This window comes from Carcharhinus amblyrhynchos, unplaced genomic scaffold (genome assembly GCF_965287045.1).
Source record: "Carcharhinus amblyrhynchos unplaced genomic scaffold, sCarAmb.v2.hapA scaffold_38, whole genome shotgun sequence".
NCBI classification, from domain to species: Eukaryota; Metazoa; Chordata; class Chondrichthyes; order Carcharhiniformes; family Carcharhinidae; genus Carcharhinus; species Carcharhinus amblyrhynchos.
Genome location: NW_027649779.1, coordinates 8124941 through 8149372, shown reverse-complemented (window position 1 = coordinate 8149372; position 24432 = coordinate 8124941). Strand labels below are relative to the sequence as shown.

At 41.5% G+C, this 24432-nt stretch overlaps 5 non-coding genes and 1 gene segment (V, D, J or C); 5 read left to right on the top strand and 1 right to left on the bottom strand.

Annotated features, from left to right (window-relative positions):
• Nucleotides 1-359: 359 nt before the first annotated feature.
• LOC145362453 (Ig heavy chain C region, membrane-bound form-like) overlaps nt 360-24432 on the top strand; it is a 32462-nt gene continuing 8389 nt past the window's right edge. Inside the window, 3 exon segments of the C gene segment in view lie at nt 360-435; nt 672-1001; nt 4238-4365. Of these exon segments, the coding sequence occupies nt 360-435; nt 672-1001; nt 4238-4365 (534 nt within the window).
• On the top strand, nt 9814-9886 carry trnar-acg (transfer RNA arginine (anticodon ACG)). The gene has a single exon. It is a non-coding gene; the product is annotated as a tRNA-Arg (tRNA).
• Nucleotides 11879-11961, top strand: trnal-aag (transfer RNA leucine (anticodon AAG)). Its single transcript has one exon. It is a non-coding gene; the product is annotated as a tRNA-Leu (tRNA).
• On the top strand, nt 12735-12808 carry trnaf-gaa (transfer RNA phenylalanine (anticodon GAA)). Its single transcript has one exon. It is a non-coding gene; the product is annotated as a tRNA-Phe (tRNA).
• On the top strand, nt 19883-19955 carry trnak-uuu (transfer RNA lysine (anticodon UUU)). The gene has a single exon. It is a non-coding gene; the product is annotated as a tRNA-Lys (tRNA).
• On the bottom strand, nt 23224-23297 carry trnan-auu (transfer RNA asparagine (anticodon AUU)). Its single transcript has one exon. It is a non-coding gene; the product is annotated as a tRNA-Asn (tRNA).

Sequence of the window (24432 nt, the reverse complement as noted above, 5' to 3'; positions counted from 1 at the left end):
TCCGAGACAGGAAGTATTTGAAATTAGAGATTGCCAAAAACCCTGGAGCGGATCCTGACAGCGTGATCAGCAAATTAAAGATCTCGACACAAGCCTGGCTGAGTGCGGCTGTGTTTGAGTGCGTGGTGAGCCATCAGGATCTGCCGACTCCTCTAAGAACATCTATCCACAAGGAAACAGGTGAGCTGAGAGATTGAAGCAATAAATGTGTTACTGTGTCGAGTAATGGTCAATATTTAGCATTCAATGCAATAATGGTCACCCCTGAGTGAAAACTCGATTAACTAAAGACTCTGGGCCTATAGATATTGTTACGGGGAAAGTTGATGTGTCGATGAATGAAAAGTCAACTGAAGGCGATGCTATTGGGTTTAGATCAAATAAGGAGGGACGAGACTGATCTGGAACAGAAAACACAGAAAACTAAAACAAAAAGTAGATCAGTTGAGCCGAATGGCCTGATTCTGTGCTGTAAACATTCTGAAACTCCCCAGTCCGCCCCCCTGAGTTATTTGAGAAAACAATTGTGTTCACCTCTCCTCCAAGCTGCAAATCAAAAATGGAAAATTTTACTATCGAGATTGCAGCATATTTTTTCTGATATCTCACCAGCGGTTTCATTGTCTCCAGAATTCTCCAGTTTATTGATATTTATTGTACATTTTCTGCAGATCCAAATCCGCGGGAACCGGTCGTCTCTGTCCTCCTGCTCTCGGCAGAAGAAGTCTCCGCTCAGAGTTTCATCTCCCTCAGCTGCTTAGTGAGAGGTTTCTCCCCCCGAGAGATCTTCGTCAAGTGGACCGTCAACGACAAGCCGGTGAATCCCGGGAACTACAGGAACACCGAGGTGGTGGCGGAGAACGGCAATAGCTCCTTCTTCATGTACAGCCTGTTATCCGTTGAAAAAGAGGAATGGTCCAGCGGCGCTTCTTACTCCTGTGTGGTGGGACATGAAGCCATCCCCCTGAAGATCACCAACAGGACAGTTGACAAATCCAGCGGTAAACTCAGTTTTATGGACATTTCCCTTGCACTGAAGAAAATTGTTAAGCCATGTGATTGAGAATCAATCGTTTCCATTAAAAACTTCAACAAAAATAATAAAATATTTTCCCCTAACGATAAATGAAATACCCAATTGCTTAATTGATTGTTTTTCAGTTTTACTTCCATTATATATCTTTGGTTTGAATCAGATGTTTCCAGTTTCTGGCCCAAGTCTTGTTGAACCAGGTCACCCTGCTCAGATAGACCCTGGGTTCGAGACAGAGCCCATTCATCACAGGATTCTGCAAAATATCTTTACCGACTTTCCTCCCGTTGAGGAAAAATCCAACAATTTCAACACTTCTGACAAACAATCACGACATTTAGATCTAGGTGTTCCTGCTTCTCTCATTGTCCATGTCTTTATCCATGGATACCAGCGTTAAGCTGCTGCACCGCGCCCACTGGGAACTGAAGTGAGGGTCACACAGAAACATGTAGTAATAATATCCCATCAGAGAGAGGGAGGGTGAAATTGCTAACATACCGGATTCCTACTCACCCAAGAAGAGAGGGCAGAAGCAGTAGCTAACCCATGTACCACTACTTCCCCAATGAAAAGAGGAGGAACGTTTAATCCATTGTACCTCCACTTCCTCAGTGGTTAGAACCATCAGGGACATTACTTCACCCGGTAGAGAAAGGGAAACTCTGAGTTCACTCTCCTACCTCTGCGTTTGGAAGTGAACGGCTATCTACTATAAGGACCCAACAGCACAAATTAGCTCCCGGTTTACTTGCTCCAGGTGCTGAAATATCATTATCTCAATCATTGTAATACATATGTACTTGTGCAACATGATTTAAACATGATTCAATACTCTTGTTCCTGTTAATCATGTTTTGACATAGATTTCCAATGATACAAATTTAAACAAATAATAGAATCCTCACTGATTTTCACTTGTCTGTCCCTGGGTTTCTGAGATGCATAAATGATTTATTTCATTCGCGCTCCTGATGTCACCGTGGCACTGACATAAAATAAATTCATGCAGCAAACACTGACGATACAGCCCATTATTCGTATTGTTTGGATCATGTTCAGTTAATGATTGCAGTAAAACTTGGAGCAACAATTAAAAAGTACACAGACTGACAATACTGCGCAGGAGTGTCACAATTATAAGCACACACATAGACGTGTGTGTGTGCGCGCGTACACACACACACACATCGACACAAATGCACAAATACACGCACAAATACACAAACTCACACATGTGCACACAAATACAGAAAGACACAAGTAAATACACCCAATCGCATGCCGATCCCCCCCACCCCCCACCACACACACACACACACACACACACACACACACACATACTGAAAAACGGACAAGCACATTCAAATACAAACACAAAAACACACAAATGCACAACACACATAAATGCATACACAAAAATACAGAGAAACATGCATGCGAACAAATATGTATTCATACACCATAAGTACATGCAAGATATGCACAAACAGACACAAACACGCACGCTCACGCAAATACACTCATGGGCAACACATACGCGAAGAAAAATACACATACACAGATACGCACAGACACAAATGCTTCCATGCACAAATGTATAGAGGCACACATACATTCATTCTGTCTCTCACCACACGCACACACACTTACACACCCAGACACACCCACACACACACACACATACGCACCCACACATACACACACATATACACACACCCACACACACACACACTTACACACCCAGACTCACCCACACCCACACATTTACACACACACACACAAACAGTTACACAAACACACACACACACAGACCCCCCCCCCCACACACACACACATACACACGCACATGCACTCATTGACATGCACTTGTACAAACAGGCAGAAAAACAACATGAACACAAATAATCAAATATGTACAAACACACACACACACACACACTCACAGGCACACAGACACAATGCGCACACACACACATAGACATGCAAACACACAAGTACAACACACGCATAAACATATGCAAATAGGTGCACAGATCCAAGCTCAAACAGATACATGTATATTCACATTATAGACAGAAGCACTTGCATGCAGATGCACATACATACACAAGCACTTACGTACACTCAGATTAATACATGTTATCAGATTTTCACACTGACAGGAATATAGATACAGAGATACGTAATGTTCTACACATTAACACTCAAACATGGAAAATACACATAAACACATTAACAGACTGCACATCGATGGCCAGAGAGTCAAACTTTTACATGCAACATATTACTATGCTCAAATAGAACAGAACACCATTGCACACATTGCTGCACACGGAAACACAAACATCGTTATGAAGAACTATCAACACGGATATACAGACAGTAAAATGTTAACAGACTCGCGCACACAAAAAAAGATGGAGGAACAGACTCACACAGAATGGGAAGGAAACCATCCTCGTGTGACAGAAATTAACATATTAAAATAGGCATGAGCACATGCACACATTGTGAGTGGCATGAGTAAACATGTATAGACTTCACACAATAAGAGCCATGCATCCACAATGTCAGCCGAATAAAATATACACAGACGCAGAAACACAACAACACAAATCAACAAGCAGAAGCAAATGAACACGTTCATTAACCCTCATGCACACACATTAACGCAGGACCAAAGGTTAATGCAGACCACAAGATTCTCATGCACATGCACACAAACGCAAATTGCATCGATAAACACGTTGAGAAACTGAATTTAAGCTCACGATCTACTAAGCATTTCCACCATCAATGAGAAAAGATCGGAAATTACATCCCGGCGCTTAAACAGCAACATTCACAGTTTACAGATCAGTAAACATCTGTGAAAACAATCATTGATCAGTGAACGTTCCTCCACATCAGTCATAACATTCTTCAATGCTATGAAATGTTCAAAAATGAACTGACATTCAAGAAAACATCTTCATTGCTTCTGACATGGACTGTCCAAGGAATGTAAAGAAAAATCAACTGTGAAAATAATTACGGAGATCGGCTACTGAGTGCCCTGAACTTAATCGTAGATATATGTTGAAAATTATACAGGTATTACATTAACAGTGTATGAAGGAGAACGGGGGAAAGAAAAATAACAATAAGATTCCCTGGATCAATAAAGTAATCTAATTTCATTTCCTGGTCTCCATCCCCTAGACTTCACAGATCACATATGGATTGAAGACAATGAGGATAATAACAGCAACATCGGGACAACCGCTTCCACATTCACTGTCCTGTTCTTCCTGAGCATGTGCTACAGCACTGCCGTCACTCTGGTGAAGGTGAGATCATTCAACTCACTCACATTTCAAACTGACAGAATGGATTTGAAAATCTCTCAATGTTTCACTGTTTAAAAACTCCAATATTAATGTCCCGCATCATAAACATCTGCTCCAATATTGTATTTTTCTTTTACAGATCAAACAATGAGTTGAATTTTGAACGCAGTAGACTTACCACAGATGATTATCAAAATCTCTGGATGACACAGATACAATATCTGCTATCAGTGACTATATCAGAAAAAAAATTCTCAGATTGTCATTCTGAATCTGTAACTGAGGTAATGGTAGACATTATTTCAGTTTTCAGTGTGAAATGTACGAGGCACTTTTGTTATAATGTAATTGTGGCTAATAGTTTAAATACCATGTATAATTAAGAAACTTTTCTCATTCCTCATTCATATCTGATAATTCCTCTTTCTATTAAGATCCTGTTTCCTCTTTCTGGTGTATGTACCAGATGTACAAATATTGATGGATTCCCTGTGCACGTGTTCTGTTCTCAATGTGAAGCTCGATCGTTATGTTCACTTTTCTTGCTTAAAACAAATGTCGCTGTAAAATATTCTTTGATTTTTAAAAATAAATATTGAATGAAATTTTTACCAACTCTGGCTTGGATTAATTCCTTTCTCTTCAAAACCCAACAACTCTGCCCCATTTTCCCTATTATACGGTTTTCCCCTCTTTCCCAGGCAGGGATTTTTCCCAGTCATGTGTGGCATGTGGTTGAACTCAAGGCCCTTTTAGCGAAAGAGCCACTCTGCCCAGTGACCCATCCGTTTAAATACACCTTCATCTCTGCCTTTTCATGATAAAATCCAGAGACCTGAGTGAATAATGCGGAGAACCGCGGCGATTTCACGCATAAACTGGTCTGTCACTGACGAGTTCCAGGTAATCCTAAAAAGCAAAATGCCATCTTCATTCGAGACCGATGCAGGACTGTGTTTGGCAGAAGATAGTTTTCTATGCACTGCCTCTTGAAAAAGGCCATCAGTGTCGCTGTAGCGTGGGTTACCAGAGTGTATCTCTCTTTATATCGCCCGATGAAATACTTCCCAGGCAGGCAAACCACAAGCTGGATAGAGGAAACATACAGAACAGATATACAAATCATGACGTGAAACGAAGAAATTGAGGTGTATTTCACTTAAACACATAATCGATTACAAATTTCCAAATTATGACTAGTGTTGTGGGTAATTTGACAATTTGAGATTGCCTTTAACTATAGGCAATATAAAACTCAGGAGACAGATATCTGTGTGTGAGGGGGTAACATTAATTGAAAACAAAAGCAAAATATACAGCTGCCTGGAGATCACCAAGGGGATTAAGTGGCTCTGGAATAGAGCGGCAAGACCTTTCCTGTGAATCTAACTTGTACAATCAATAACAGATCAATTATAGATGTTCTTACCGATCATTCCCACCTCATATTAGATTAAAACCAATTACATTCTGTCAACATACATCAATAATAATTCCTGACACATTTCTCAGTCAATCGCATTTTACATCCCTCCGTAATGAGATCTAATTCGTCCATTTAGTACCAATGCTGACTCCCATTTTGGTTGAACTCACTTCCCTCTGCTGTGTGGCTAAGAACTCTCATTTAGAGGTCAATGTGAAAATACCCGCTGACTCATTCGCAAAACTGGGCAAACACGTGATCCTGGGTCCCAGTACGATCTATTCTGTGTGTAAACATTGAATGCCCCCATTCATAAAGTTGCAAAATGTATTCCCTCGCCAGAAACTTTCAGATATTAATTTTGCCAACTACGAAGATTCCCAGGCCATTGGCTGTCAACTCTTCAATTTTACCATCACGTCTTACAGTGACTTGCTTTTGGCTGAAATGAACAACAATTTATTCAATACATAAATTACATTTAAAATATGAGCATATATGTTTTATAGTCATAACTGTTTATTTAATTCTCCTATTCCATCTACATATGTGTAAAGTATTTTCTTCATTACCTTATCATCATTGTTTCAAGATTTATTTTGTTCTTTTTTTGTAGTGTCTTATGTGTTATGTCAAAAACCTTGTCAATTGGTTGATAATTTCCCCCCCTTCAGTCGTATGTTAGATAAGCACATCATGGATTACAAATTTTCCAATTATGACTAGATTGGGATCTATGGAATTGACCACAGAGAAACAAAAACGCAGACGTTTCAGAAAGCTGGGACCCATTGGATACAAGTAACTACTTATTCTCCGAGACTGGGACCTTCTGATAAAGATATTTCAGCTTCACATTCGGGTAAAGCAAACACAGATAGACTTTTTTCTCTTATTGCTCCATGAGATACGAAAAGACTCCACTGTCCAGAAAACACATTGACTGTCTGGCTGTAACCATTAAACATCCCCCACTGCCTTCTGTTTCTAGTATGCATTTCTCCCTGTTAAGATTCGTTCCCCCTGATACGAATGCCCAAAATTCACTGAACATCACCTTAGGGACCCTCTCTCTGTGTTCTGTTCTCTCTGATACCATCCACCTGAAATCATGGACATCCCATGGGATCTGCCTCGTTCCCATCTGCAATTTAATGTGCAATACTGTTTTGTAGGTAACTTTTCTTCGGTTACTCCTCATATACCACATGTTAATTCTGAACGTTGCTGTATGAGATTGGTGTTGTCAATGGCTCTATCGTCCTGATGTTAGATGGCAATATTTATTGTCTTTGTAAGAATGGGAGACATTGTGGTGTTATCCTCTGTGTAAGCAAGTCGGGTTTCAAACTTGACTTCTGTAAACAACACATTACTAGTCAGTATCTGGATCATATAATCAGGTTCAACCAAAAGCTAGAGGTGAAAGTGGAGAAAGGGAAAAGCAGAGCCTTCTTCAGTTCATTTCGGAACTTCGTTTGGGCTACAGCATAGATAAAAGAGCTTTTGCATGAACTGAGTAACTGGAGCATGAAGTGCAGGTCATTGAAATCCAGGCTGGTGAAGTAGGCCTCACCCTTAAGTCGCACGGAGAGGAAATCTTCTGTCTTAACTGCTGATGACAGCGGCTGAGTGACAGAATCTCTACGGCCCATATTTGGATAAGTGTTGTCTTGGCCCGGAGGAGGTGGAGTCGTAAGAAAAGATTCTCCACTCCAGTGCAGTGGAGAAGTTGAAAAAAGAAAACATAAATAAAATCGCGTTAGAACTTATGATCTGAAATCTTTGAACTTAAGAACATATAAGAACATAAGAAATAGGAGCAGGAGTAGGCCAACCAGCCCTTCGAGACTGCCCCGCCATTCAGTAAGATCATGGCTGATCTGTCGTGGCTCAGTTCCACATTCCCGCCCTCTCCCCATAACCCTTAATCCCCTCTCTTATCAAAAACCCATCAACCCGCGTCTTAAAAATATTTAGCGAGGCAGCCTCCACCACTTCAACGGGCAGAGAATTCCAGAGATTCACCACCCTTTGAGTGAAGAAGTTCCTCCTCAACTCCGTTCTAAACCGCCTCCCCTTTATCTTGAGGCTGTGCCTCCGAGTCCTACTATCCTTTCTGAGCGGGAAGAGTCTCTCCACCTCTATCCTATCCATCCCATTCATCATCTGATACGTCTCAATGAGATCTCCCCTCATTCTTCTAAACTCTAACGAGTACAAGCCTAGTTTATTCAGCCTCTCCTCATAGCTCAACCCCCTCAACTCCGGCATCAGCCTAGTAAACCTCCTCTGCACTCACACACTTGAGTTCTGAAGGCTCACAGGTGGTAGAAATCTGCACTTTCTAGTTCCATGTCGCGGCCACCAGAGGGCAGGAGGATTCCGTGTTGGGTCCAATGCCGGGAGAATTACAGACTCACTCGCACGGCCAATAACAATATTGAGAGAATGAAATTAGAAGAACAAATGTTGAAACAGAAATATTACATTAGATTTGACAGTATTTTTTTTTCACGGAAGTATTATTATGAGTTGTTAAACTGTTGATTTGCTGAAAGTATTCACGTTCATTGAGCTTGGCGCTCGGCATTCTTTGTGATGTATGGCGGGCAGTATGTGAGCTGCAGACGGAAAAGCGACGCCCATTTCCAAACAGTCGAGTTAGTAACATTGGTGTTTTCAGTTACCAGTGTTTTCAGTCTTCAAATGTTGCGTTTTTTTTTCAACAAGTATATTTTGGTGAAGAATCCGAAAGTGTGGGCTGGTTGTTCTAGCGGTATGATTCTCACTTCGGGTTATTTTGGTCAAAGTTTGAGAGGGTTGAGCCCTTTCATGTTATTTCCCCATTGCCCAAATCGCAGAGTTTACTCACGTCATTCCAGTGCAGCGGCAGGATTGTTTCACTTGGGGTTTGGTTTGTGAATCTGAGCACAAACTGCAGGTAATCCATCAGCACAACAAACCCGCTTGGAAAACATTTTCAAAAGGGCTGACTTGGAAGAAGACATTTATTTTGTCAACATTCACCTGTTCAAGGGACACTGTAATTGTCCGTTTAGGCAGCTGGCCAAATGTTTCTTTTCATTCATTAACGAGATGTTGGTGTCACGGTTCAGGCCGGCATTTATTACCCATAGCTTATTACCCTTTAGAAGATGGTGGTGAGCTGCCTTCTTGAATTGGTGCATTCGATTGTTATAGGTACATCCATAGTGCTGTTAGTGTTTGGTGGGAGTGGGGGGAGGGCGGCGTTTGCCGTTATCCAAGCACCTTGTCCCAGTGACAGAGAAAGAACAGCGATATTTTTCCAAGTCAGGATTCTGATCGCTTTGGAGAGGATGTTTCTCGTATTGAGTTTGGAAAGTGTTATCTCTGGCGCACTTGGTGAAATTGCTATCTAAGGCGTACTAATCAGGCAAGTGGGGAATATTCACTCAGACTCCCGACTTCTCCTTGGCCAGGTTCGAGGGTTTCAGCATGTGAGTCATTCACTGCAGGATTCCCAGCCTCTAATCAGCTCTGTCACTGCACAAACTGATAAAATGTGTGTTGATTGAACAATAGGAGCATTTCCTTTCCTGCGTAGTGTGCAGAGAATTTTCAACACTTTTTTTTCTGAATGCATACTGAGACTTATGTAAAACCTAATGGCATATGCAAGCAAAATATTGTGTTCAAGTAATATTCGATTGCTGACTCTCTGAGGGAGTGGTTAGGTCGTCTTACTGTTTTACTGTCACCTGATAAAGAAGCAGCACTCCGAAAGCTCGTGATACTAAATAAAACTATGGACATTAACCTGGTGTTGTGAGACTTCTTACGGTCTTTAGCCAACAGTTTGAATTCCAACAGAGCGGTTGACACAGCAACTCAGTTCTATAGCAATTAGGTATGATTGTAAATGAATAAAGACAATCCCAGTGGTGAAACTTTTGTTTACAAGCACTCGTCTTTGACAAAATTTCGGCCCAATTTCGAAGCATCCGACAATATGTAACAACCGGCACAAGTAGTCATCTGGGCCAGTGGCGCAATGGATAACGCACCTGTCTACGGATCAGAAGATTCCAGGTTCGACTCCTGGCTGGCTCGATGTTAAGCTTTCCATAAAGGCCACAAATTCTACCTCATATTGAATAAAATATGTGTTCGATAATTTGGACGTATGCAGATGAGCTTTCATTAACATTGGGAATGATAAGAAATATAGGAAATTTAAAACAAATGAAATCTACCAGGGAAGAAACATAACAACATCCGGTCTGGTGGGATCCTGGAGGAAGTATATGAGGGAAACAGAGAATCACAGAATGATTACACCGGAGATGAGGCGATTCCAAGGTTATTTGCACGATTCACATGCGTTGTTGGTGAAAGGGAACCAGAGGCCGTATTGTACATATATTTGAACAGAATCACAGTTATCAGGTTGGTCGGCTGGAAAATTGAACCTTATAAATCGAAACACTGGAACATAGGAATTCGGAGCCGATGGAGGTAAATTCAGCCCTTTGGTCCGGCTCCACTATTCTATTAGATCATGGTTAACATCTCCTTGATCTGAAATCCACATCCTCACCTGCTCTCCACATCCCTTTAATGTATTTCCTTTATCAAAAATAAATCTCTCCCTTCTTGAAATTATGCAATGATTCAGACTCCACCGCGCTCTGGGGCAGCGAGTTCCCCCAATGCACCACCATGTGCAAGAAGTAGTCCCTCCTCATCTCAGTTTTAAATCTACCGGCTGTCAAACTGTACGCGTGACCTCTTGTTATGGATTGCCCCATAAGAAGAAAGTTTTGGTCTAGCTTTACTTTATAAACCCATGTAGAATTGTATACGCCTCGATCAGATTCCCCCCTCACTTCTAAACTCCAGCAGCTTATGAGACCATTTCACCGCGCTATCAATTCCATGACCCAGCTCAATCCGTGTTGCCATTGGCTGAAGGAGGCAATAATGTTCCATCCAAACAGGACATATTGAAATAGGAACGTGTCAGAAGTGAAAAAAAGATCGAAGATGAAAATAAGAAGCAAAGGGATGTATGTTAAGTCAGTTTGAAAAACACTGTTCACTGGTTTCCCTGGTAGTCCAGTGTTTTGTGTTCAGCACTCCCTCACTGATGTGTAGTTTCAATTCCCGCCGAAGAAAATAAGATTATTTGATGTCAGCAAACCATTAATAATGATCTGATTTACTCTCTGATCGAAAGCAGATCTAGTAGAATCAGCTGAGTGAGGTTTGCAAGATTCTATCAGAGCTGGAAATTTCACATGTGAAACGGCTCAAGAACAAACACAGAAAGAGAAGGTCAGTGATAGACTGCAAAATGCTAACGATTGAGATGTTGTTGCAAGGTAAAATGGTTTAGACACTGAACAATAAAACTTTTCCCTCATTCTGCATTGAAAAGCATTTGGAAATAGTTCTGTCCGGTTTCGAACCGTCAGAAGCGAAAGTGGTTCTCACACTGGAGTGTTCGTGCATGCTTTCATTGGCCAAACACATGGATGGTGCTGAAGCAGAAGGTGTCATGTTGCGGGAGAAAGCTGTTTGTGATGACAGTGGTCTGGTGTGAGAAGTAAAGTAACAAAAGCAGCGTGGATAAAGTAAATTCTAAAACACGCTGTAAGCTGCTGGTCTGGTGGTTAGAGTTTGACTTTTCCCTGCTGTTCGGATTACTGATCTGAAATTGAAAATTTATTGCTCCCATCCAAACTGTGAAAATAAATGTGAGTCATTGCCTGGATGAACATATAAAACATAATTTCGCCACGTGTCATTAAGTTCAGATCCTGAGCACATTCAACAGGCGATTCTCTCGTCATTTCTGGCAGGAAATTGGGGAGAGACAAGTTTAAGGACAGTTTAAACGATGCCGGCCCTTCACTGCATGTTACTGTGCGCAGCTCATCGTGTTTCTGATGTGAGATGATTTCTGTTTGTTACTAAGTTCAGACTTACCTGAATCAGTGAAGGAGCAGGCTCAATCCTCCTGATGGTCTTTTCAAACTCCATTGTTTTAATGAATTTCAGTAACATTATCTCAAATGACATTATTATGACAGCTTTTTACGTGGTAGCGTGGCCGAGCGGTCTAAGGCGCTGGATTAAGGCTCCAGTCTTTTCGGTAAGCGTGGGTTCGAATCCCACCGCTGCTAAAGTGGATTTGAGTTTTGGTCTCACAGCTCAGATTGAATGCAGGAATGTGTACGGTGTCATTTTCGTCAAGAACAACGAACAGAAACATTACCAACTGAACAATTTGCTGGAGTAAAGCAGTGTGTGCAAGTGGCCGCTTTCGAGAGCACACACACAGTGAATTTCTGACTGCCGAGTTAAACACTCTGATGAAGGAGCAGCGCTCCAAAAGCTCGTAATTCAAATTGTTCTGTTTTACTTTAACCTGGTGTTGTGAGAATGCTTTCTGTACCCACTTCAATCCAACACTGGCATCTCCAAATCATGATATAATAACAGGATTGCAAACTGTGAGACTGTATTAACTGATCAAGAATTAAGATGATGGACTTGCATTTTCGAACTAAAGCTGTACACTTCCCATCATTCCTCGTTCTAACCAGATATTTACAGAATTAACCTGGACCTTGTGATAACCACCACACTCCAGAAACACGGTGATGACTCAGGACAAGCAGACCCGGTTTACTGGAGAAACAACGAGACTGGCTCCAGAAGCCCATCTTCTGCCCACAGCAATTGATATTACATTGTCTTTGCTGGTTCCTCCTGTCAAAATGATGAATGATGTTTCCCACTGCATTAAAGTTTTGGAATAACATGTTCGAGAAAAAAATATTCATGACGTTTAAAGCAAATCAGATCAACACCTGAAAATGATGCATAAACGAATAGGCAGAAATCATTGCTCTCTTAGATATTTGGGAGACGGAAGCTTCTACTCTACCAGCCTGTCGAAATAGCTCAGTTGGGAGATCGTTAGACTGAAGATCTAAAGTTCTCTGGTTCAATCCCGGGTTTTCGGCAGGATCCTCTTGCTGGTTTTCTGTGCTATCTGCTAATTGCACCGCATTTTGTCTCGCACTGTCTTCAAACATCAGTTCACACAAGCTGCAACAGACCAAATACCCATCGCCATTTTCACCCTGCCAGGTGTTGTTACATTTCCTCCTTGTTGGATTTCGCTTTTTAAAAAACTTCCTCTATTTCTAAACATTCCCAATGTTAATGAAAGGTGATGGAGGTGAAGGTTTATCTTTGTTTCCTTATGCACACATGCCGTGTAACGTCCTGAGTTTTTCCAACCTCATCACATTTCAGTGCAGATGTCAGGTCCGTTTTTACATGGCAGTGAAAATACATTTAGTCGACATGCTGTTTCAACAAAAACAATGTATATTTGCATTACCTCTTTCGATTCCTCCAAAAGGAGGCCATTGGACCCATCGAGTCCGCACCCACATCAATCCCACCCACGCCCTATTCCCCGTAAACCCACATATTTACCCTTCTAATCCCTCTGACACTAGAATCAATTTGGCATGGCCAATCAAGCTAAAACACGCATCTTTAAATCGGAAACCGGAACACCCGGAGGAAACCCACGGATGCACGGGAAGAACGTGCAAAGTCTGCACAGGCGGTGACCCGAGGACCTGAGTCCCTGGCGCTGTGAGGCAGCAGTGCTAATCACTGTGCTACCGTGCTGCCCTTTCTGCTGCATTCAATGTTATTGCAGTTCACTCCATTCAAAGTTTTAGCCTCAATCTGTGATACACCATCCTGTGGTAATTCTGCTGAATAACATTAAATTATCACCATTAATGGACCATCCAACATTGGGCGCCATTGATTTGAAACTTTGCTGCTTTTCTGGGTGAACTCCAGCTCTCCATTCCTCCCGCAATGTCACCGCTCAAACTGAGTCTTTCTCCTTCCCACATTGTTAAACTCAGAGTTACTGGTTTCTGAGTGAAATCTGCTTCCATTTCACTGGGGGTGGGAGAGTTTCCTATTTCATTCAATTAAAAGTCGTCTTGTTATTGAAGCAGAGATTTGGACACAGATCCGTGAGATATTTGTGTCTGTGGAAACGATAAACTTTCCTCCATTAACAGCTAGATTTTAACCCCTATCAACATTTTGTATCATCAGCACTTTCTAGCCTATTGTTCTCTTATTTTCTTCTTGATTCTTTACATGCGACTTTTCCAATTCAAACACAAACAAGGAAATATCCCTAATATTGATTCTGACAGTTGCAGACCTGGAAGTAACGCAGGATTGTTGTACAGCATTAAACCTACATTCCCTGACCGGGAATCGAACCTGGGCCACGGCAGTGCCAACGCCAAATCCTAACCACTACACCACCAGCGAAGCTGATACAAGCTGTTTAAAATGCTCATTTATTCATGAATCACCTGCTTTTTATTGTATTTGGGATTTTTTGTTCACCAAACGCAAGTTTATCCTTCACATTGTATCCTTCACAAAGACCTTGTCTTTGTCAAAACTGAGTATGTCATGTCTCTGTGTATATGAGAAAACACCACGCTGTCTAGTAGTATACTGTATACACTCTCTCAGTAATGACTGAACTGGACCCAGTCTGCATTCATGTTAGTACAGGTGCTGTATCGATATCTCGTGCATTCGGCTCTGTCTCTGTATTACTGCACAAAACCCGTCCCTCATTTATATTACAACAGATCATATTAGTTGGATTAACCATGCAAAATTGCCCGTTATTTTCCCTTAGAGTATGTGGATTAGCCATGGTAAATGTGTGGGACTAACGGGGATAGGGCAGAGGGGAGGACCTGGGTGGGATGCAGACTCGGTGGACCAAGATAACCTTTCTTCTGAACTGTAGGAATTCTATGGTTCTATGTCTAGGAAATATCATAGACGTTTGGGTGTTTATTTATTTTAAATATTCTATTTTCTAATAACCCCCTTTGGAGAAATGAAATCTTTTAGCAATTCCCCTTCAGTTTTCCCAGTGATAACTTTCAGCCCATCCCTTCCACGAATGCATGGAAACACCAAACAGCTCATGTGTTTCAACTGAAGAACGTTTAATATGTAAGTATTTATTGACAACCATTCTGTTTTATGTTCTTGCAAACAAAATGATTTCAGCCTCACTATTTTGTTCCCGGTGTTGACTCATCTGTCTTTAGAGATCTGTTGGAAAACGGATCGGCTGACAATGTGTGACAGGAATATTCACAACGGTTTCAACTCTCTTCAGTTCAGCAACACATTGTTAATCAATGTTTTTTTTTGCCAAAGTGCATGAACCAAAATGTTTGCCTTCATTCGGATTTTTTAGCATGAGTAAAAAGGACAATAACCATGTAATTTACAAGAAAAGATGAAGTCATCTTGTTTGTTCAGAGACTGGGATTCATGTCCCTCAGCACACGGTTTAATTGTTTCAATGGGGACATTAGAAGATTTATAAATAGGAGTTTTCACAGTGTGTGCAATATTGTTTAACTGGGAGTGGTCTCTAGTACAGCCAGCGATCATTGAATTTCAGAGTCATGTTCTGGATTATACCACTTGAGCTTCGTATCGTTTGGGTATTTTACGATATCCAAAAGGTTTACTACCCGGTCCTTGCCATAGTTGGTGTCACTGGTACGTCACATTTCTCTGTGTTCATTGTCCTTGTCTATGTTACCCAGTTATTGATATCATTCTGTGTAACTTTCATGCTTTGTTGCTGTGAATGCACTGGAAACATTTCTCGTTGCCACACAGATATCCTCACACTACCTGACATTCACTTTCAATCTTTCCACTTTATGGTTGTCGTTATGTAACATGATTTCCAGTATTATGATTCACAGCCAATTCCAAATCAGCTGATTCAACATCTTCAACTGCACAGTCTTCAGCACAATCAAAGCAGAGTCATCCAGACCAGAAATATTTGCTCCAAACCGATTGGCACCATTGTGTCCCCACATACAAATCTGAAGAAGGCAGCAAATTGGAGATTTTATTAACTGGTGAATGTGGCTTCTTGCTACATCATTGCGAGGCTTTTCTGCTGTGAACTTTGTCTCGAGCAGAATAGGTGAACTCAGTCTATTCTGAGGTGGATTTAATAAAAATGTTTCACCTGTTCCCGAGGATCCTGAGAGATTGTTTCTCTTGTGCTCAGTCTAAAATACGAGTAAATTGTGTTTCTCTTCCTTACAGTGAATGTATTGACGATTCTTATCCTGTCGCGAGGGAAGTGTGGTCTTTCCAAAAGTGTGATACGTTACCTCATTTCCATGTCAGCAGCGGATCTACTGGTCATTATCATCGATCTCATATTGAGGCAAATTCCGATTAAGTTTGAATTTTTAATCATTTACCAATTTAAAATATGTAATATCCATGCTGTGCTGCTTTATGCAGTCACTGATTGCTCTGTCTGGTTCACTGTCTTTTTCACCTTTGATCGATTTGTGGCTATTACTTGTCAGAAGCTGAAAATAAAATACTGCACTGAGAAAACTGCAACAGTGGTTCTCGGAAATGTGACTGTGCTATTCAGTGTAAAGAACATTTTCTGGTATTTCATGTATGGTGATAGATATGCGATTCGGAATACTCCCCATTTTTGTAATGTAGACTTTGATGCCCTCTCTTCTGCAGCATGGGGAGCAGTTGAAAATCTGCATTATATTTTAACACCGTTCATTCCTTTTTTGTTGATTCTGTTGCTGAATGTTTTCACCATTACACACATTCTAGGGTCGACCAAATTCCGCAGGAGACTTCAGAGCCACAAGCGTATGGATAGTTCAAAAGACCCAGAGACAGTGAAGAGAAGAAAATCCATTATCTTACTGTTCGCTTTATCAGTAAATTTTATCCTACTATGGTCAGTGTTACTTATCTACTCCTTTTGTCAACGATTATATAACTTAAACTTAATTCATTTCTATACTCCTGCATTTGTGCAGGAATTAGGATTTATGCTCCAACTTCTGAGTTGCTGCACCAATACATACATTTACGCAGTGACCCAGACACAATTCAGAGAGGATCTAAAGAATGTGATCAGATCTCCATTTACTGCAATTGTGAAATTACTTACAGAATAAACATATTTTTCGTTAGAACAGGGTGATTATCTCATGTTCTGCACAAAACAATATCTCAGTGAAACATACACAGTGTAGACATATTTTGTGTCACCATTTCTGATTAAAAAGTGTATTGAAATTGTAAAAACAAATTAAAAAAAAAATGAACTGAGTCCAGAAAAAATCCGGATTCAAATCAGCTAATACTAATGAACCAGTCTGGACATCATGTTGACCTCCAGTTTTGTACCATTCTGTTAACTTGCGCGGATGTTTGCATTTCACTTCAGCTGCAACACAACTCCCTCAATGAAATGAATATCAAAACTCAACACCCGTGAACTCTCTTCACAATTCCACCCCACCTCACCACACCTCCACCCTCCTGCTCAGCTCGACCCTCAGCCCAAACAGTCCCACCCCCTTTGCACAGTATTCATTATTGGATTTAGCAATGGTGAATTGAACAGATTGGTGTCGAGATTCATGGATGAATGGATTATTTGGCAAAGGTGGTTGAAAATCTTCCCCAATAGTTGTAGACAAAGGTCATGGGTAGAGGAGGGCACTCATAATGTTGAAATACAGCGTGAGCTCGTTGGGTCAAAGGGCCTGTTTCCCATACTGTGTTGTTCTTTGTTCTTTGGTCAAAATGTTAGCAATAAACTTCCAAGGATTTACGGTCGGTGCTAGACAGCAGCTTGAGACAGAATGTTGGAGTGGCAGTGATTGCATTTAGTAAAACTCAGTGGCAGTATTTGACAATGCACTTGGTACAATTCATTTAAAAACCTCAGCTGAATGCGTATTAAATTCCACTACCCTGGTGGATTTTGCAGCATGTGTGAGAGATCAAATTTAGTTTGTGCCCCAAATGCACTGGAGAGTTAAAGTGAAATAAGCAAATACATATATTAAAGATGCATAGAACATAATATAAGCAGGGTTGGTCTTTGTTTGTGAAGGGTCTGAAAAGTAAATAATTGTTGAAAAATTGGGACAAAGATAGATTTATCTTCAGTTCTGAATTTTTTTTAATGAGTTCTGAACAAGTGTTTAAAATAATAAAATAGAATGTAATGGAATGATTAGCCGAAAACAGACATCTTTATTAGCAGGAATAACAAAGTAAGTATTTTATTCACAACCATTCCACACCGTAAGTTACTGGAAAATATGTAGACGCCTTTTTATTCATTTTTTCCTACCCTTAAAAAAAACTCTGAAAACCTTTTTCACTGTAAACGTGATTATAGTGATACAGTTTCACCATCTGCTGGCGACTCACAGCGCTGGTCTCATGTGTCTGCATTCAGTCGCTCGATGCCTGCACTTGGGAACCATTTGCTCAAGTGTGAATATTGGACAAAATTGTCTGGGATTGAAGTTTCCAACAGGAGCTCGGCTGGTCAGTTTGCCACTTTATCAGCAGTCACTGTGCAGGAATTCTATTTCTCTTTCCCGTGGGAGATAGTGACTCGAGATTGTAGATGTATATTTAACACGTGTATTTGTACATTAGGTGGCGTTATGAAACGCAAATCCAATTTTGAGTGGGAGCGGCTGAAATTTCCTGAACTCTGTCATTCACCTGTCACAGATTATCACTTTTAATCTCACATAATGGACCTAACTCAACGTTGTTTATATTTCCATGAGAATTGTTTCAAAGGATGCGCTGGCCCTCGTACCTTGGTGATCTCCTTGAAACCTATAACCTTCTGAAGGTCCATCGCAGTTGGGGCGTTAAGAGAGATCTTCCGTTTGTCCTCCTCTCACTTTTTCGAACGGTGAACTTTCTTAAAATCTGGAGTATTACTGCCTCATTTCAGTTATCATACAAGTCCACTGCTTTTTCCTGCAGCTTATATTAGCTAAACTTTGCGTGGAGGTTCCAGGAAGAATTGAAATCGCGCCTCCTGGTTTCCAAGACCAGTGCTCTCACAATTGAGCTATGGAGCCAAATGTTGCCAGCTGATTGCGGTACTAGTAACATTATCAGTGGGTTGAGGAGCAGGATGGGGTTTGAGGTGGGGGATTTTTGATGAATGGGGACATGTCTGAGGTGGAGAGCAGGAAGTTAAAAGACGCAACTTGAAAGTGACCTGATTTGACATGTGTGCTGTGTGTGTATCTGACATGTATGTTGTGTATCTGACATGTATGTTCTTCAGAGTTTATCGTTAGTGTTACATCTCTGACTTCTCCAGCTCCGAGGCCAGTTCATCCAGCCGGAAGATTTAGATGTTGTTTCCTTCACAGACGCTGTGGGGCGATTGATTTCTGTGTTTCTCCTGAGAGGAGAGATTCAGTGGGATGAGTCTGTTCGCTCTGGAGTTTAGAATAATCAGAGATGATCTTATTGAAACAACTGAAGTAAGGAAACAGTGTGACATGAAAATCTTGAGAAGGTTTTTCCCCCCGCCCCCTCCCCTGGCTAAATTATTAAGAACAAAAAAAAATACGGTGAATGATGTAAGAGGAGTTTGGAATGTTTGGGAAAGGTGAAGCTAAGAATTGAAAGATGTGAATGATGTAATTGATGATTGAGAGGGATGGATAGAAACTTTGGGGATTCTGTCTCAGAAAGGACAGCAGGACTAGAGGACACAGCCTCAAAATAAGGCGGGGGGAGCAGTTTAGAACGGAGTTGAGGAGGAACTTCTTCACTCAAAGGGTGGTGAACGTCTGGAATTCTCTGCGCGTTGAAGTGGTGGAGGCTACCTCGCTGAATATATTTAAGATACGGATCGATATGTTTTTGGTCGGCAAGGGGATTAAGGGTTATGGGGAGAAAGCGGGAAAGTGGAACTGAGCCACTTCAGATCAGCTATGATCTTATTGAATGGCGGGGCAGGCTCGAGGGGCTAGATGGTCTACTCCTGCTCGTATTTCTTATGTTCTTATGATTCATTGTAAACTGAAATCTGAACAAACTGAGACACCAAATGGAAAAGCCATATTTTCTCCATGCATTTCAGGTTAAGGAAAAGATTATAGAGTATGTGCCCGGCTAGCTCAGTCGGTAGAGCATGAGACTTTTAATCTCAGGGTCGTGGGTTCGAGCCCCACGTTGGGCGTTAATATTTTTTAGACTTTGCCTCATTCCTGGGTGAATTCCAGACTTCTGTTCCCCCAGGAGTGTCACGGCTCAAACTGAGTCCCTCTCTCCTTTCTACCTTGTTCATCTCACAGCTGTGAATGAAAACTGCCTCCAGATCACTGGAAGGCGGTGAGTTTAGCGCTGAACTCAGCGAGAGATTTTGTTCTCATTTATTATGAGTTTAAAACCCAGATCTGCGAGATTGTGTCAGTGGAAACAACAATCATCTCCATTGTAATTCAATCACTCCAGCCTTCCATCCTATCAAAAGACTATTTGTTCTTTCCTCCTCTCTCTCTCTATTTTCATTGACGCTGTACTTGTTTGTAAACCATTAAAGCATCAATTTCTTCCAGTTAGGGTCAAAGATCAGCAGCCTGTATCATTCCCTCTCTTTCTCTCTCCACAGAAGCTGTTGAAACTGATGAATCTTCCAACATTTTCCGTTTTGAGGTGGGATTTCCAGCAACTACAATTCCTTCCTTTGGATCACAGTGGATCACTTTTCTCTGACTGAACCATAACTGTCTCAATAGTTAAAGGGCTGAGGTTTTAAATAATAAGAGCCCCGAATATGTCACCCTGTCTGACATGAAATGAAACAAAATGAAAATTATTAATTAATTCATAAAATGCTGATAACACAGTATAGATTTCATTGTCAGCATTTGTTGTCTATCCCTATTTCCCACTGAACTAACTATTTTGTTGGGCCATTTCAGAGGGCAGTTTAGACTCAATTACATTGTCTTACATTCTCTCTCCAGAGATGCCGTCATGCCTGGTGAGATTTTCCAGCATTTTAAGTTGTTCTTTTAAGTTTCAGCATCTGCTATAATCTGTTGTTGGCTGAAGGAGTCATTCCTGTTCCATCTAAACATGAGTTTCTTTTATCTCGACAAACCTTTCTCGAGAATTTGAAAAACGCTGCAATGGACCGGTCAGACTGAGGTTGCTGGTCGCACCTTCCCTGGTCGTCTAGTGGTTAGGATTCGGTGCTCTCATCACCGCGGCCCGGGTTCGATTTCCGGTTAGGGAATGTAGGTTTTATTGCTGCCGACCAGCACAAGATTTAGGAGGGGCTGAAACTCCTTCCTGATGGAAAACAGGAGCGATCATTGTGTCAGTTCGAACTGCCTGGAGAAACAAAATAAACCCATTGGCCCAATCCCGGCAATTTATATTTACATTCCCCTTGCTGCTTCCTCCTGTCAAAATGAATAATAATACATTCTACTCCACTACATTTCACTACAGTTCACCACACTCAAAGATCATTCGTAGCCTCTGCCTCTTCTATAGCTTCTTTTGGGAAATCTGCTGAACAACATGAGCTTTTCACAGTTCTGCTGTGATATCTGAGATTTGTATCTCATTGATCATCATTACTGTCTCCATTGCTTCATCCCAGGTCACTGTCACTACAGATATAGTCACACAGTCATTCTATCATCTGCAGCAAATGATATTCCCTTCCTTTGCTTTCAGATACATTCACCTCCAGAAACTGATTACATGGTGAGTATAATGTTCTGTTTAGCTGACAGTTTATCATCAATCCCGTTCCAGAATGGAGTAGCACCGTGTCAAAGTGGGTGGGAGTTGGTGACTCCACCAGTTCTGAAACCTCACTGAACCCCCGCGTATTTAGCCCCGCCCTCTCCCCCTCCATCACTCCAACTCATTGATAAATATCACTATTAAAACTAATGATGGTGAACTGAAGACGTGGAATCGAGATTAATAAATGGTGTTGGGAAGCGGCCGGGGGTGGGGTGGTGTAGCGTTTGTTGGGGGGATGGAGGTGGGGGGGAGCTAGGCGTTGGGGGCGTGAAGGTTGGGGGGGGGGGCTGCGGACGGCATGGGAAATTGTGATGGATACTGAGATGATAATGTCCAGGAAATACTAGCCCCAAACTCCCATTGAGTTACATTCAGAGTCAGATTGCAACTCGGCAGAAAATTGGATTGTCTGCGATTACACTTAATAAAATCCCGTGTCAGCATTCGACAGTGAGATTGGTATAATGAGCTAATAACTCAAATCAGTGTACAGTTAGTCATTTTGAGGCCCTCATGCAATTTACAGTGTGTGTTATAGATCAGAGTGAGTTAGGGCTCGAATTGTGCTGAAGTCAAAAATTATAACAAGCAACTACATTTTAAATATACACAGAACATAACAGAGGCAGGGTTCGGCTGGATTTCTAAACGGACAGGGAAAAAAATGAGCGCCGAGGAATGGAAAATCCCGCGGAAAAGAGATATGTGTCCAATTATAATGAAATATTATTTGATAATGTCTGGATGAGAAAATAGACACATCTTTAAATCACTAAAATGTAAGGTTATACAATAATTAGCTGGTAATCGACATGTTCAAGCCGGAAGGTAAATATGAACACAAGTATTAAATTCACTCTCCTTGGCCAGATTTCCCTGTGAATCTTACTGACAGAGATATTAATGCCATTGCTTTACTAATTGTTCCCTTTCCATGGAAACAGGGAAATAAAATTTCCTCAAATTTTTCCTCAAACCTCCTGCACGGTCTTGTGATTAAAATGATACATCACCGCCATCTGCTGGCGGACCGCAGAGACTGCAGGCGCTGGTGCTTGTGAGTCTGCGAACCGGTTACTGAAATATGAATATTGAACGATACTGTCCGAGATTGGAGTTTGTAGAAGGATCTCGGCTGGCATATTCGCCCTTTTTATAACCAGGCACCGCAGATAAATCGTGTTCTTCATTTCCCATTGGGAGATAATGTCTGGAGACTGAAGTTGGGATTATTTGAAACTTCAAATTGTACATTCGATGCAGTTATCAGACGTTAATCAAATTCAGAATCTTAGTGGGTAAACATTTCTGCCCTCTGCAATTCGTTTGTCAGACATTTTCACGGTTTAGTCATAAAAAAAGCACACACACACACACACACACACACACACACACACACACACACACACACACACACACACACACACACACACACACACAGGTATTGGAGCCTACACAGATTCAGGGACACATATAGAAGCAGGGGCACACTAGATTCAGGCGCAGACATATAGAGATCCTGGTAACTCGAAAGAAACAAGGGCACGCACAGAATCAGAGGTACATACAATGTCTCGGCTTGTACACTATCAAATTCTCTCTCGTAGTTCCAGACTTTTCAATGAGTTGAAGCACGCAACTGTTTACCCGTGAATGCTGATGGTGAGAAAATAGTAAAATTCCGTCCCTGGGTGGTCTCAAACCACCAACCTTTCGGTTAATAGCCGAACGCGCTGACCAATTGCGCCACAGAGACTGAGACAACAGCTGTTAAATATATTCTAAACTAGCGCGTCAATGACCACAATTCTATTTCTGAAAACCTGTTCCAGAACTGCAGCATGACGGCACTGTTTACAATTCTGTACAAGTCTCTTTAGTTCCGTTGATCCCGCAGCATTGCTGCAGTGTGTTTCTCCTATGAACGGGCAGGTAAAGTGAATCCATATCTTTTATCAAAGGCAGGAATTCAACGGGAGGGAAGGGAACTGACCACCAGTAGCCCAAAGATCCAATGCTTTCCACTCTATCATCAATAACACCGTTCACAACTGCACCTCTTTCCGACTATTGCGATGTATTTCCCTCAGGATTTAGTTCCAAGACTTAATATTTCCCTTGTTTTCCCCCAATTTTGACGGGAGATTCGCTTACAATACACAGAGTGAACGGAGATAGAAAAAGCTTTGCATTGGCTGGGAATCGAACCCCGGCCTCCTGCGTGGTAGGCGAGAATTCTACCACAGAACCACCAATGCTACTCTTGGGAGAGTGACCCCACATGCTCTCTCTTCCTTCACACTCAGCAGCATTGTAATTTCCTCACTTTGTCCTTTCGTTCCTCAAATGCTCACAAATGCTTTCACTCAAATCTCACACGCAACATCGCGCAAGCCTCTTCCAGTCAAAGTGGATTTGTGTTTTGGTCTCACAGCTCAGATTGAATGCAGGTTTGTGTCCTGTGTCGTTTTCGTGAAGAACAACGAACAGAAACATTACCAACTGAACAATTTGCTGGAGTAAAGCAGTGTGTGCAAGTGGCCCCTTTCGAGAGCACACACACACAGTGAATTTCTGAGTGCCGAGTTAAACACTCTGATGAAGGAGCAGCGCTCCAAAATCTCGTAATTCAAATTGTTCTGTTTTACTTTAACCTGGTGTTGTGAGAATGCTTTCTGTACCCACTTCAATCCAACACTGGCATCTCCACATCGTGATATATTAACAGGATTGCAAACTGTGAGACTGTATTAACCGATCGAGAATTAAGATGATGGACTTGCATTTTCTAACTAAAGCTGTACACTTCCCATCATTCCTCGTTCTAACCAGGTATTTACAGGATTAACCTGGACCTTGTGATAACCACCACACTACAGAAACACGGTGAT